The sequence below is a fragment of the Elephantulus edwardii genome, unplaced genomic scaffold (assembly GCF_000299155.1).
Source record: "Elephantulus edwardii isolate Elephantulus edwardi_28Jun2011 unplaced genomic scaffold, EleEdw1.0 scaffold00185, whole genome shotgun sequence".
NCBI classification, from domain to species: domain Eukaryota; kingdom Metazoa; phylum Chordata; class Mammalia; order Macroscelidea; family Macroscelididae; genus Elephantulus; species Elephantulus edwardii.
Window position 1 is genome coordinate 1,540,954 of NW_006399935.1, and position 13,920 is coordinate 1,554,873.

Genomic DNA, 13,920 nt, shown 5'->3' on the forward strand with positions numbered 1-13,920 from the left:
TCTATCTATCTATCTGTCATCGATCTCCATACCTTTTCAATCTATGTGCTAGACTCTGTGAGGAGAAATTTGGCATCAGATTTGAAGACAGACTCATCAACAATACGCATTATGAAGATGACACAACCCTGCTTGCTGAAACTGAGGAGGACCTGAAGCACTTGCTGTAGAAGGTCAAGGACTATAGCCTTCAATATGGATTGAAGCTCAACATCAAGAAAACAAAGATTCTCACCACTGGGTTGATAGGCAGCATCATGATAGATGGTGAGGAGATTGAGATTGTTAACAGCTTCAGTTTGTTTGGCTCCACAATCAACATTCTTGGTACTAGCAGCCAGGCAATTAAAAGATGAATTGCATTGGGAAAGTCTGCTGTCAGAGACCTCTCCAAAGTACTGAAGAGCAACAATGTCAGCTGGCAACTAAGGTGTGCCTGATACAGGCCATGGCCTTTGCAATTTCTTGCTATGCATCAGAAAGTTGGACAATTATGAGGGATGATAGGAGAATTGCTGCCTTTGGTATGTAGTTCTGGAAAAGATCATTGAATATACCATAGACTGCTAGAACAACAAACAAGTTTGTCTTAGAGAGGGTGAGAACAGGCTGCTCTTTGGAGGCAAAGATTCTGAAGCTTTGTCTGACCTACTTTGGACATGTTGCAAGGCGGGACCAGTCCTTAAAGAGGGACGTCATGCTTGGGAGGATGGAGGGACAGTGCAAGAGAGGTAGATCCTCGTTGAGATGGACCGATTCAGTGACTAGGGTGATGGCGGTAGGTGTGTCAGAGATAATAAGAACAGCACAGGATAGAGCAGAGTTTAGGGCTTTTGTACTTATGGTCGCTATGATGGCTTGATGGCACATAACAACAACAAGAACACATGGATATATATATATACACACACACATACATATATGGAGATATATATACATATATACACACACCACACACATACATATATGGAGACTTAAATATATTCATACATATATAGAGATTTAGACACATATGTGGAAATTTATACAAATATATGGAGATTTTTATATATGTTTATAAGTATATGGAGATTTATATATTTATATGGAGATTTATACACACATACATATATAGAGAGATATTTATCCATATATATGGAGATTTATACATATATACAGAGAGTTATACATATATATGAAGTGGCATCCACTTCCATAAATAGCTTACCTCTGGAAACCCTATGAATCTGGAGAAAGGATGAAAGTCACACAAGTGTTGAGGACCTTCATTCATAGGGTCGCTATGAGTCGCCTATGACTCGACGGCACTTCACAACAACAACAACAACATATATGAATACATACTTTGGACATGTTGCAAGGAGGGACAAGTCCTTGGAGAAGGACGTTATGCTTGCGAGGGTGGAGGGACAGCGCAGGAGGGGAAGACCCTCCATGAGTTGGATTGATTCAGTAACTGGGGTAATCGGGATGGGTGTGTTTGAAACAGTGACATTGGCACAGGGTAGAGCAGGGTTTAGGGCTGTTTACACAGGATCCCTATGAGTTGCAGGTGACTTGACGGCACATAACAACACCAACATATATAGATATAGATTAGATATAGAGATATATATGGAGCTCGGAAGGAGGAGTGGCATCCACTTCCATAATAGCTTGCCTCTGGAAACCCTATGAACCTGGAGAGAGGATGAAAGGCACCCAAGCATCGAGGACTCTCCTTCATAGGGTCGCTATGAGTCGCCTGCGACTCGACGGCACTTAACAACAACAACAGCATATGGAGCTCTGGTGGCCTAGTGGCAAGAAACTGTGCTGTAATTCCGAAGGCACGCAGTTCCAGGCCACCAACTGCTCTGTGGGAGAATGATGGGTAATCTCCTCCCGTGTGACTAACTGCCTCTGAAAACCCTTTGGAAGGTCAGCAAAGCCTGCCCTATCCTGAGCTAATCTCTCTGTTTCTGACACACCTATCCCTATTACTTCAGTTACTGTGTCAATCCATTTCATCCAGGGTCTTCCTCTCTTGCGCTGTCTCTCTATCTAAGTATGATGTCCTTCTTCAAGAACTGGTCCCTGCTGGCCACATGATCAAAGTATGTCAGACAGAGCTTCAGAATCACTCCTGTCAAGAAGCAACTTGGTTTCATCCCCTCCAGGACAGACCTGTTTGATCTCTTGGCAGTTCGTGGTATGTTCAATACACTTCTCCAGCACCACAATGTAAAGGCATTGATTCTTCTTTTTTCTCATCCTTAGTCATTGACCAGCTCTCTGATGTGTAGCAATTAATTGCAAAGACTATGGCCTGGATCAGGCACATCTTAGCCTCTAGACTGACAACTTTGTTCTTCAGCACTATGGAGAGGTCTCTCATAGCCGACTTCCCCACGGCAATTTGTCTTTTGATTTTCTGACTCTTAAGCAGCTCTGGTGGCCTAGTGGCAAGAAGCTGCGCTGCAATCCTGAAGGCATGTGGTTTGAGGCCACCAGCTGCTCCACAGGAGAAGGATGGGTGATCTCTCAGGTGATTAACTGCCTCTGGAAACAAACTGGTGGGTAGTGGGATAACTGAGTCACACCTTAGGTTAAGAAGCCCTGGTGGTACGGTAGGTTAAACATTTAATAGTTAACTGAGAATCCAACCATTTTAACCCACCAATCATTCCAAGGGAGCAAAAAGGGGCAATTTGCTACTATAAAGATTATAGCTGTAGAAATACCACTCTAACCTACAACCAGGAGAAGATAAAATAGATGAATGGGATCTTCTAAGAATTAAATCCGTATGCACATCCAAAACCTTCTCCACCAGGGTAAAAAGGGAAGCCACAGACTGGGAAAAAGTATTTGGTAATGACATATCAGATAAGGGACTTATATCCAGAATTTATAAAATACTTGAGCACCACAATAAATAAAGGTAAATAATCCAATAGAAAAATGGGCACAGGATATAAACAGACACTTCACCGAAGAATACATTCAGATGGCTAACAAACACATGAAGAAATGTTCAAAATCCCTAGCTCTAAGAGAGATGCAAATCAAAACAACTATGAGATATCATCTCACCCCAGTCAGAATAGCAAAATTTAACAGAACAGCAAGAAACAAATGCTGGCAAAGTTGTGGAGAAACTGGAACCTTTATTCACTGTTGGTGGGAGTGTAAAATGGTACAACCACTGTGGAAGGTGGTATCGCGCTTTCTCAATAAGTTGGAAATAGAAATACCATTCGACCCAGCAATTCCACTACTGGGAATATATCCCAAAGAGACCATAACTGACACCCAAGCAGATATATGCACACCCATGTTTATTGCAGCTTTGTTCACAATAGTAAGGAGTTGGAAACAACCTAAGTGCCCATCAACAAACAAATGAATAGAGAAGCTGTGGTATATTCACACAATGGAATACTACGCTGCATTGAGAAATAAGGAACTCATGAAATATTATTCAAAATGGGTGACCCTGGAGGACATTATGCTGAGTGAAGTAGATCAGTCACAAAAAGACAAATACTGTTTTAAATTACTTTGTAAAACAAGACTGACCTCAGGGTTGGGGGGAGACTGAGAAGATGGGTTCAATAATGTATACTGCATTGAAACAGATGAGGGAAAAAACTCTTTAAGAGGGAAAATTATTGAGTATTTTTGTCATGACATGAGTCCAGAGTGAAGGCTGTATAGTGGAGTGGACCTGGGGGAAGCGATTGTAAAACAATGAAAGAATTTTTCTTTTACTTTTCCAAGAGGGTAGTGTACTAGGGGAGAGAGATGGGAGGGGAGAAAAAGTGTAACAATGAATGAATGAAAATAGAAAAACACAAAAAGAACAAAAGCTAAATTGACAATAATTTTCAAACTTCAGAATCCTGTTTTTAACAAATGTTTGCAAAGGAAAAAAGTTATATTCTTAGCACCATAGTATATACCACAACATGTTCACTTTTTAAATTTTATTTTGTTCTCTAATAAATATTGATAATGCAAATATAATTGCTTTAACAACAACAAAAACAATAACAAAGAAATACCACTCTATCCTAAAGGTTACTACAAGGTTGAAGAGACTTGAAGGGGAAAATGCAAACATGGCCACCAAGAAATTCTTAGAAGAATGTTCACTCACAGTAACTTTATTCATACTTTTCCCAAATGGAAAGAATCCAAATGTTCATCAACAGGAGGGAAATAAGTTTTGGATACAATATGGATATGGTAGAATTTTATTCAGCAATAGATACAAACAAATTATCAATACATTCATAAAGTGGATGGAGTAAGAAATACTTTGAGCCAAAGAAGGCAAACATCAAGAATATAGTATGTATAACTCCATGTATATGAACTCTAGGAATTGGTAAAATTAATCCACTGTAAGAGAAATGAGAACATCAACTGCTTCTGAGTTGAGGTCTTGAGGACTCCTGAAAAAAAAAGAATTAGGGGGAATTCAGGGGTGATGAAAATGTTTCACGCCTTCAGTTGATTGATATAGTGGACAATTTCATATATATATATATATATACACAAAACAAGAGCATTTCAAAATCTGGGGTGTTCCGTGTGATTAAAGCTGCTTATACAAGGTTTGCCTCCATCTCCATCTGCCCTAGTTTCTGCCTGTGTTTCAGAGCAGGTGACTCATGACTATAGATGAGTAAACAAGGGTAGAACAGTTTTCCCTTTGGGAGAATGACATTAAAAATAGATTAACTAGTATATGGAAAAGTGTTTTCACAAAGAACTCTTCCAGACATTCTCCCAGGAAAAAATTACAATTCTCCAGTGTTGAAGAAAAGAAAACAAACAAAAACAAGGGAATCAGATGAACACATATCCAGGACTTGTATGTATTCATCTGAAAGGTATTAGAAAACTCAGGGTACATATGATTATAATTTAGTAAAAGATTCACCTTCCCATAGATTTACTAGAATACTGACCCAACTTGATTCTTTTCCAGATAATGATACATTTAAGTTTGCAATAAGGATAGTTAAAACAGCTGACCATTCTTGTTTACTCTGATGTAAAGTGGTCTAGGATGAGTATACCTTCATTCTCTCCACCTCCCAGTTTCTTCTCTTTCTACTCACTGCAGAACAAGTTCACGTGGAGCCTTTTGACCCATTGCTGTGTTAAGTGCCATGGACTCGGCTCTGACTCACAATGTGAGGGATCTTGTGGGCACTAGAAACCTTGCCTGGAGTTCTTAGATATGAAAGGAATATTTTTTCACTTGCTGAGTGATGTCTCACCATCAAAGATGGAAAAGAGGACAATTCAAAGACGCTGTTGAGTGACACTTCCTTCAGGAGTCACCCAGGTGTGAGCCTACCTTAGAGTTGTTTCTGGGTGTGGGTGGTAGACGTGGCCATTGTGTAGCTCTCAGACGTACCCGTTTTACTCATCCTTGTAAACCACATATTATACTCCCCTCGAACCTAGAAAAAAGTAAATACAGATACTTGTTTAGTGAAAACACTTAAATAGAAACCAAGATATGACGTTGAAATCACTCTCTTCTGAACCATATTTGACGTTGTAGGTGTCATTATCTCATACCACAACTCTTGCCTCTGACTGATGGTGACCCCACGTACAACTAACTAGAAGAAATATTAACCATTCTTGCACCCATTCCTTCCATCACTTATGGATTAGACTGTAGTGTAGAAGTGGATTGCCAGGCCTATCTTCCCATTTGTTTCCAGTTGGGAAGCTCTGGTGCACCCTGTTCTGAATCATTGGAACACACTAGCCTCCACTAACACCTGACTGATAGCTACTTATTGTTAAGTCTGGACAAAGTGGGCCAAAGAGAAGAATTCAGAATTCAAATGCTAATGGACTTTTCTGCTGCTGATAAGAACAGCAAACAGCCTTGCCTGCCTGGCTGAGCTAGCAGGTGGATGGTAAATCAGAGCGGAATGTCCTTCCCTAAAGTATCTGTTAGAAAACCCCTCCCTAAAAAGTTCCCAGTGTGACTTCCCCATTCTGCATCCCCAGATTGGGGAACTTCAGGGAGCTCCTCTATTATCTATTCCCCCCCTAATCAAGCTGTGCTAAGCTTTCTCTAGTTCTGATTTCTTCCTTAAGTATGCTAACATAACACTTATGTGGTGTAGTAGCTGGGAATTAGACATGGGTCTCTTGGATGTATGGTTAGGATTCTACCACTGAACCATTACTGTCCCTGAATCCCATTTACCAAACCAAACAAGCTGTTATGGGATCAGTTCCGACCTCATGTGTACCAGAGTTCTAGGAGGTTTTCAGTGGCTGTTTTTCAGTTTAGCTTCACAAGCCTCTCTTCAAAACTGCCTCTGGGTGGACTCAAACATCTAATCTATTGTTTAGAAGTTGATTATGCCTCCCATGGACTTCTTGAATTCCTGTTTATTTTGGCCAAATTTACAGTCATTAATATTGAATAAGGAGTCCATGTGGGGTAGTGTGTTGTGGTCTACTGAAAGTTTGGCGTTTCGAATTCATCAGATGCTCCAAAAGACATAGATGAGGCAGTCTCATTTTGCTAAGACTTACAAACTTGCATAACTCAGGGAGGCTCACCATGAGTCAGAAATGACTTAATGGGCAGTGGTTTGGTTAGTATGATTGACCAGCACTTGTCATATACAGGGGTTTGTGTGTTGCTGTAATGCTGAAAGCTATGGCACTGGCATTTCAAATATCAACATTGTATCTGTAAGGGATATAATGTCTGGCAAAGTAGAGGTTGAGTTAAAAAGAAATGGAATTACATAGAGGCTGTAATAATGGGCTCAAACACAGCAGCAATTGTGAGGATGGTGGAAGACCAAGTTGTGGTTTGCTTTGTTGTACATAATGTTGCTATGAGTTGATGTCAACTGGACAGCACCTAACAAAAGCAACATTACTGAACCATACTTGCTCTTCTGCAATATATCAGCCCCTTAACTCTTCAGAGGATTTCTAGAAAGGATTTCTAGGTGCAAAGCTTGGTACCTGGCAAATACCATCAACAGTTTAGCTGAATACATGTATGAGCCTGCACATGCGGTTGCTGTGTGATTTGAGTATTTCTTTCTGAGTGTGTGAGTGTGTTCTTTTATTCAAGGTGGATACATGGATGTCTTAAGCTTTGGATTCATTGATGATGATGTGCAGGTTGTAGGACCAGGTAATGCATTGTTCTGCTGTACAGAAAATGGCCAAGAACTGGAGGTGACTTAGTGGCAACTAACAACAACAACAACATGTATTAGGTTCTGTGAAGATACAGAATTGAACACGATAGAACCATAGCCTAGTCTAGGGACCGAGGATTATAATCCTGGGGAAATCAAGGTCAATTGACACAATGTAGTCTCTACATAGACAATATTCCATATTCTACTTTGGTGAGTATTAACTGGGGGATTAAACAGCTGGGAGTAGCCGTCTAAAATACTACTCTTAGACTCTCTCATTCAAAGAAGTGAAGATTGAAGGCAAAAAAAGTTACAATGAACCATTTTTATCCAAAGGAATAATGAACCATGTGACCCTCAACCTGTAAGACACTCAGGAAAGAAAAACTAGATGCTGCTCAGGTCGCATGCCAACAGAATTGAAAGAGATCACAGTAGGAGGTATTAGATAGAGTGAGGTAGAAACATGGTACAAAACCTAAACTCATAGTCTACTCAACTGACAGAGACTGGTGGGACCTTTGAGATTATGGCCCTTACTACCTCTTCAAGCTTGAAACCAAATTCACTTCCATGGCTCAACACTTCTGTTGTTGTTAGGGTGCCATTAAGTCAGCTCTTGTTCATAGACAAGTCATCTTGTCTATAAAATGTGTACAACAGAATGCAACATTGCCCAGTCCTGACCCACTTTTATAATTGCCTCTGAGACCTTGTTGAAGCTACTTGAAGAATATTACTGCAACATACTAAAGACAGAGAGCCGGTTAAAATACAAAGAGTTTCTAGAAATCAAGAAAAGGAAAAAGAACAAAGGACAGGGCTTGTGGGTCCTTCCTGTGCTCTCTCTCTTTTGCTGGGCTCTGTGACCATGCCAACATGGGCAAGTGTAGAGGCCTTTGTACCCCCAGGAAGCTGTGCATCCACTGGTGCGACCAGTAGTGGCGTGATTAACAGTACAAAAAAGCCCATTTGGGTACAGCTCTGAATTCCAACCCCTTTGGAGATGCTCCTCATGCAAAGGGAATTGTTTTGGAAAAAGCTGTTGAAGCCAAGCAGTCAAATTCTGCCATTAGAAAGTGTGGCAGAGTCCAGCTCACGAAGAATGGCAAGAAAATCACAGCCTCTGTGCCCAGTGATGGCTGCTTGAATTTTACTGAGGAAAACAATGAAGTTCTTGTTGCTGGATGTGGTCATGAAAGTCATTCTGTTGGTGACATTCTTGGAGTCTTCTTTAAGGTTGTCAAAGTGGCCAGTGTATCTCTTCTGGCCTTACACAAAGGCAAGACAGAATGGTCAAGATCTTAAATTTTGATGAAAATGTTACAGTAATAAATTTCCACCCGCCAGAAAACAAACAAACAACAACAAACAAAACAATGAAAGACCAAAGGACAATAGAAAAATAGAGGAAAACCAACAATAATCAGTTCATAGGAAGATAGTTACAAGTGATCTCTAAATATGGGAAAAGATAATTACTTTCATTTCCCCATAAGATTAATACAAAATAAAATACACAAATAAACCAGATATTACCTATGGTATGGGGTGAGGATGGCACAGGATAGGATAGGATAGGATAGGGTTTAGATCTGTTGTTCATAGGGTTGCTTTGAGTTGTATTTGACTCAACAGGACCTAACAAAAACACCACCATGCTATTGTTAGCTGCTGTCAATGCAATGCTGACTCATGATGACCAGGTATACAATAAGATGTTTGCACTCCATGAGACTTTGGATAACAGCAGAAGTTAATGATCAGAGCTCCAGTACTTGTCTGTCTTTGTCTAGAAAATACCTTGAAACCTATTTAGCATCACAGCATCAATCAAGCCTCCAGTGTGGCAGATGGGTGATGGCTGTACGTAAGGCACACTTGTCAAGAATTAAACCGGAGTCTGCTACATGGAAGGTGAGACTTCTACCACTGCGCCACCACTGCGTCTCATGAGGAGAGGATTAGTCTGCATAAGTGATGAGGGTGGACAATACTTATGAGAGCTGGAAAGTGGATACAAGACATATGTTACCTGATGGTTGAGTAGACAGTGGACAATGTAGATGTAGACTCCCTGCAGGACATTTGTGATGGTAAAGGTATAGGCGATGATCGATCGGAAGGGTTCTTTTATTGACTGGACAAGAAAGAAGCCTAGACACCAGGAACAGCCCAAGAGGAAGAGTTGAGCCATCGCTTTAAATGTCAGCATCCTGAAAAAACACAACATGAAGAGTTACCGACGTCAAGACCTGCTTCCCTGAGTAATCTTTTCTTTCTTGCAGGATTCCTTTGCCCTTCCTATACAGTTATTGGCAAAGTTTTCTCAAGCCAGGATACACTTGGGGAAATCATGTTTTTGAATATTTTGATGGGTTCTAAAGGCTAGTCTTTTGACTAGTATTTGGGCACTTAACCATGGCATCTGCAAGGATTTTTTTTGTAAAGGACTATGTGGTAAGTATTTTTGGCTTCGTACTGTACAGTCTTTATTATAACAAAGGGTTCTGCTGTTTTACACAAAACCAACCACAGATAATAGAGAAATAAATGAATATATTGATGTCATAAGGAGCTGAGCGGTTCGAACCCACCAGAACCTTTATGAAAGAAAGACGGGCAGTCTCCTCCCTTGCGATTTTACTGCCTCTAAAAACTATGAGTATGATCAATTATGATTAGGCTCCAACTCCAATGGTAACATGGGGTCGCTGTGAGTGACGGCACCTAACAGCTGTGCTTTGCTTGGTGCAGAGTCATAGTGAGACCTTGGCTAGAAGGCACCAAGTGGCTTCTCTGAACTTGTTAGCCTATTTGTAAAATGGAGCTGGTCGTCCTGAGCTAATGAGCAGTGAAAGCAGCAGCTCAGGCAGGAGGGAGTTAAGAAGCCAGGCTGGCAATCCAGGAGCATGGCAGAGGCCAGGCCAGCGAGGAGGCTGAGGCAGAGAGGCCTGAGGGGAAGGCCTGGACCAGGGCAAGCCGCTGGGGGTGGAGAACAAGGAAGGTTGGTGGGGCTTGTGTGAGGAGAGCTGTGTGTTTAGAAGTTACTTTCTGCCCATCAAGAAACGAACGGATAGAGAAGCTCTGGTATAGTCACACAATGGAAGGCTATGCTGCATTGAAAAACAAGGAACTCATGCAACATTATTCAAAATGGGTGACCTTGGAGGACATTATGCTGAATGAAATATCTCAGTCACAAAAGGACAGGTGCTGCATGGTGCCACTATTGTAGAACAGAACTGACATCAGGGTTGGGGTGAGACTGAGAAAAGTTGGATAAATGATGTATACTGCATTGAAACAGAGTGGAAGGAGGCGTGGCATCCACTTCCATAATAGCTTGCCTCTGGAAATCCTATGAACCTGGAGAGAGGATGAAAGACACCCAAGTGTCGAGGACTCTCCTTCATAGGGTCGCTATGAGTCGCCTGCGACTCGACGGCACTTAACAACAACAACAACATCATCAAATTGGAACCAACCCATAGCTGACCCTCTGGCAAAGTTTCAGAGGTAGTTAATCCCATGAATGGAGATTGCCCATCTTTCTGTCACAGAGAAGCTGGTGAATTCAAACCATGTGCCTTTGAGACTATAGCACAGCCTCGCAAAAAATAAGGCCCCCAGAATAGATGGTATACCAATTGACATACTTCAGCTAACATGCTGCCCTGGATGTGCTCACCAAGTTGTGCCAAGAAATCTGGATAACAATCACTTGGCCAACTGACTGGAAGAGATCTATATTTGTTCCCATTCCAAAGAAGGGTGACCCAACTGAGTGTGGAAACTACAGAACAATCTCATTGATTTCATATGCAAGCAAGATTCTACTGAAGATTATCCAAAAATGACTGAAATAGTACATCAGCAGAGAACTGCCAGAAGTCCAGGCTGGGTTTAGAAGGGGTCATGGTACTAGGGATATTGTAGCTGATGTTGGATGGATCTTAGCTGAAAGCAGAGAATACCAGAAGAATGTCTGTCTGAGTTTCATTGATTATGCAAAGGTATTTGACTGCGTAGATCATAACAAACTGTGGCTGACTCTGAGAAGAATGGGAATCCCAGAACATTTTATCGTGCTAATGTGAAACCTATACTTGGACCAAGAGGCAGTCGTCAGAACAGGGCAGGGCAACACTGCATGGTTCAAAATTGGGAAGACTGTAGGCCAGGGATGTGTCCTAGCTCCATACCTTTTCAACCTGTATGCAGAGCAAATTATCTGAGAGGCTGGCCTCTATGAGGAGAAGCATGGCGTTAGGATTGGTGGAAGATCTATCAACAATCTGCGTTATGCAGATGACACAACCCTGCTCACTGAAACTGAGGAGGACCTCATGCACTTACTGCAGAGGGTCAAGGACTGCAGCCTTCAGTATGGACTGAGGCTCAATGTCAAGAAGACAAAGATTCTCACCACTGGACCAATTGGTAGCATCAGGATGGATGGCGAAGAGATTGAGATTGTTCACAGCTTCGGTTTGCTTGGCTCCACGGTCAACACTCTTGGCACCAACAGCCAGGAAATAAAAAAAACGTATTGCCATGGGAAAGTCTGCTGTTAGGGACCTCTCTAAAGTACTAAGAGTAACGGTGTCTCTCTGGAGACTAAGGTGTGCCTGATACAGGCCATGGTCTCTGAAATCACTTGTTATGCATCAGAGGGTTGGACAACGACTAGGGAGGATAGAAGGAGAATCGACGCCTTTGAGCTGTGGTGCTGGAGAAGAGTATTGAATGTTCCATGGACTCCCAAGAAAACAAACAGATTCATCCTAGAGAGGGTTATACCAGGCTACTCCTTGGAGGCAAGGATTCTGCGGTTTCGTCTGACATATTTTGGACATGTTGTAAGGAGAAACAGGTCCTTGGAGAGGGACATCATGCTTGGTAGGGTAGAGGGACAGCGCAGGAGAGGAAGACCCTCTATAAGGTGGATTGATTCAGTAACTGGGGTAATCGGGATAGGTGTGTCAGAGGCAATGAGATTGGCACAGGATAGAGCAGGGTTTAGGGCTGTTGTACATAGGGTCGCTATGAGTCGTGAACGACTTGACGGCACATAACAACAACAACAACAACTTACCACTAGTCAATCAGAGCTCCATTTTTGTAGTTGTTGTGTTGTTATGTGCTGTTGTGTCACTTGTGACTCATAGTTACCCTATGTACAACAGCTCCAAACTCTGCTCTATCTTGAACCAACCTCATGTTCTCTGACACATCGACCCCCATTACCCCAGTCTGAGTCAGTCCATCTCATCCAGGGCCTTCATCTCTTGCACTGTCCCTCCGCCCTTCTATGCATGATGTCCCTCTCCAAGGACTGTCCCTCCTTACAACATGCCCAAAGTATGTCAAATGAAACTTCTAAATCCTTGCTTCCAAGGAGCAGCCTGGCTTCATCCTCTCTCGGATGAATCTGTTTGTTCTCTTAGCAGTCCATGGCATATTCAATACTATTCTGTAGCACCACAACTCAAAGGCGTCAATTCTTCTTCTGTTATTCTTAGTCATTGTTTAGCTTTCTGATGCATAAAAAAATAATTGTGAAGACCACGGCCTGGGTCATGTGCACCTTAGTCTCTACACTGATATTCTTGCTCTTTAGCACTCTGGAGAGGTCCCTGACAGCAGACTTTTCCAGTGCAATTTGTCTTTTGATTTCCTGGCTGCTAGTACAAAGAGTGCTGACTTTTGAGGCAAACAAGCTGGTACTGTTAACAATCTCAATCTCTTCACCATCTAACATGATGCTGCCAATTGCCCAGTGGTGAGAATCTTTGTTTCAATCCATAGTGAAAGCTGCAGTCTTAGACCTTCTGCAGCAAATGCCTCGTTTTCAGCAAGCATGGTTGTGTCATCTACATAATGCAGATTGTTCCTCCAATCCTGACGACACTTTCCTCCTCTTAGAGCCTCGCTCCCTCCTTATACATATGAAAATTTGAATTTAATAAAACTTTTGTGTGTCAATATTCTTTCTTCTTTTAATTTTTTTCTTCCAAAATATTAAAAAGTCAAGAGATCAGAGCTCTGGTTGTGCAATGGTTAAGAGCTTGGCTGCTACCAGAAAAGTCAGTAGTTCAAACTTACCTAGAGATTCCCCTTGCAGAAAGATTTTGTATTCTGCCCTTCTAATGCTTACAGTGTAGAAAACCAGGGCTTTGAACTTGTTCAGCCTGATTCAATCATGGATGAGGAAGCAACACCAGAATGGACTGAAACTTTTAAAATGTTTGTGAACCAGAATGTTGTCCAAAACAAGAAAAATTACATTTTAAAACCCCCTGGGAAGTTACTCTTAGAAAGACAAGGCATAGTAACTAAATGTTGGAAATGATCATGCACAATTAAAAGATGGCAGCCGACTGCGCTGCTTGGAATGTGTGTTACTCTCCCTCCACAATTCTGGCACTTATTCCGTTTCATGTATCAGGCTTATGAAGTGGCTCCCTACACCTCTTCTGAATTTCCCATTTTGTGTTTTTCTATTTCCAGGAATAGATGGCATACCAATTGACGTATTTCAGTTAACAGATGCTGCCCTGGACGTGCTCACCAAGTTGTGCCAAGAAATCTGGAGAACGACCACTAGGCCAACTGACTGGAAGAGATCGATATTTGTTCTTATCCCAAAGAAAGGTGACCCAACAGAATGTGGAAACTACAGAACAATCTCACTGATTTCACATGCAAGCAAGATTTTACTGAAGAT

At 41.7% G+C, this 13,920-nt stretch overlaps 1 protein-coding gene and 1 pseudogene across 1 annotated transcript in view; one reads left to right on the forward strand and one right to left on the reverse strand.

Annotated features, from left to right (window-relative positions):
* Nucleotides 1–5,354: 5,354 nt before the first annotated feature.
* LOC102875324 (EGF-like module-containing mucin-like hormone receptor-like 3-like) overlaps nucleotides 5,355–13,920 on the reverse strand; it is a 120,919-nt gene continuing 112,353 nt past the window's right edge. The window contains exons 13-14 of the mRNA XM_006896408.1: nucleotides 9,226–9,406; nucleotides 5,355–5,459 (exon numbers count right to left, since the gene is read on the reverse strand). Coding sequence (XP_006896470.1) covers nucleotides 5,355–5,459; nucleotides 9,226–9,406 — 286 coding nt within the window. The remainder of the gene's footprint in view (nucleotides 5,460–9,225; nucleotides 9,407–13,920) is intronic.
* On the forward strand, nucleotides 8,070–8,498 carry LOC102865994 (annotated as a pseudogene).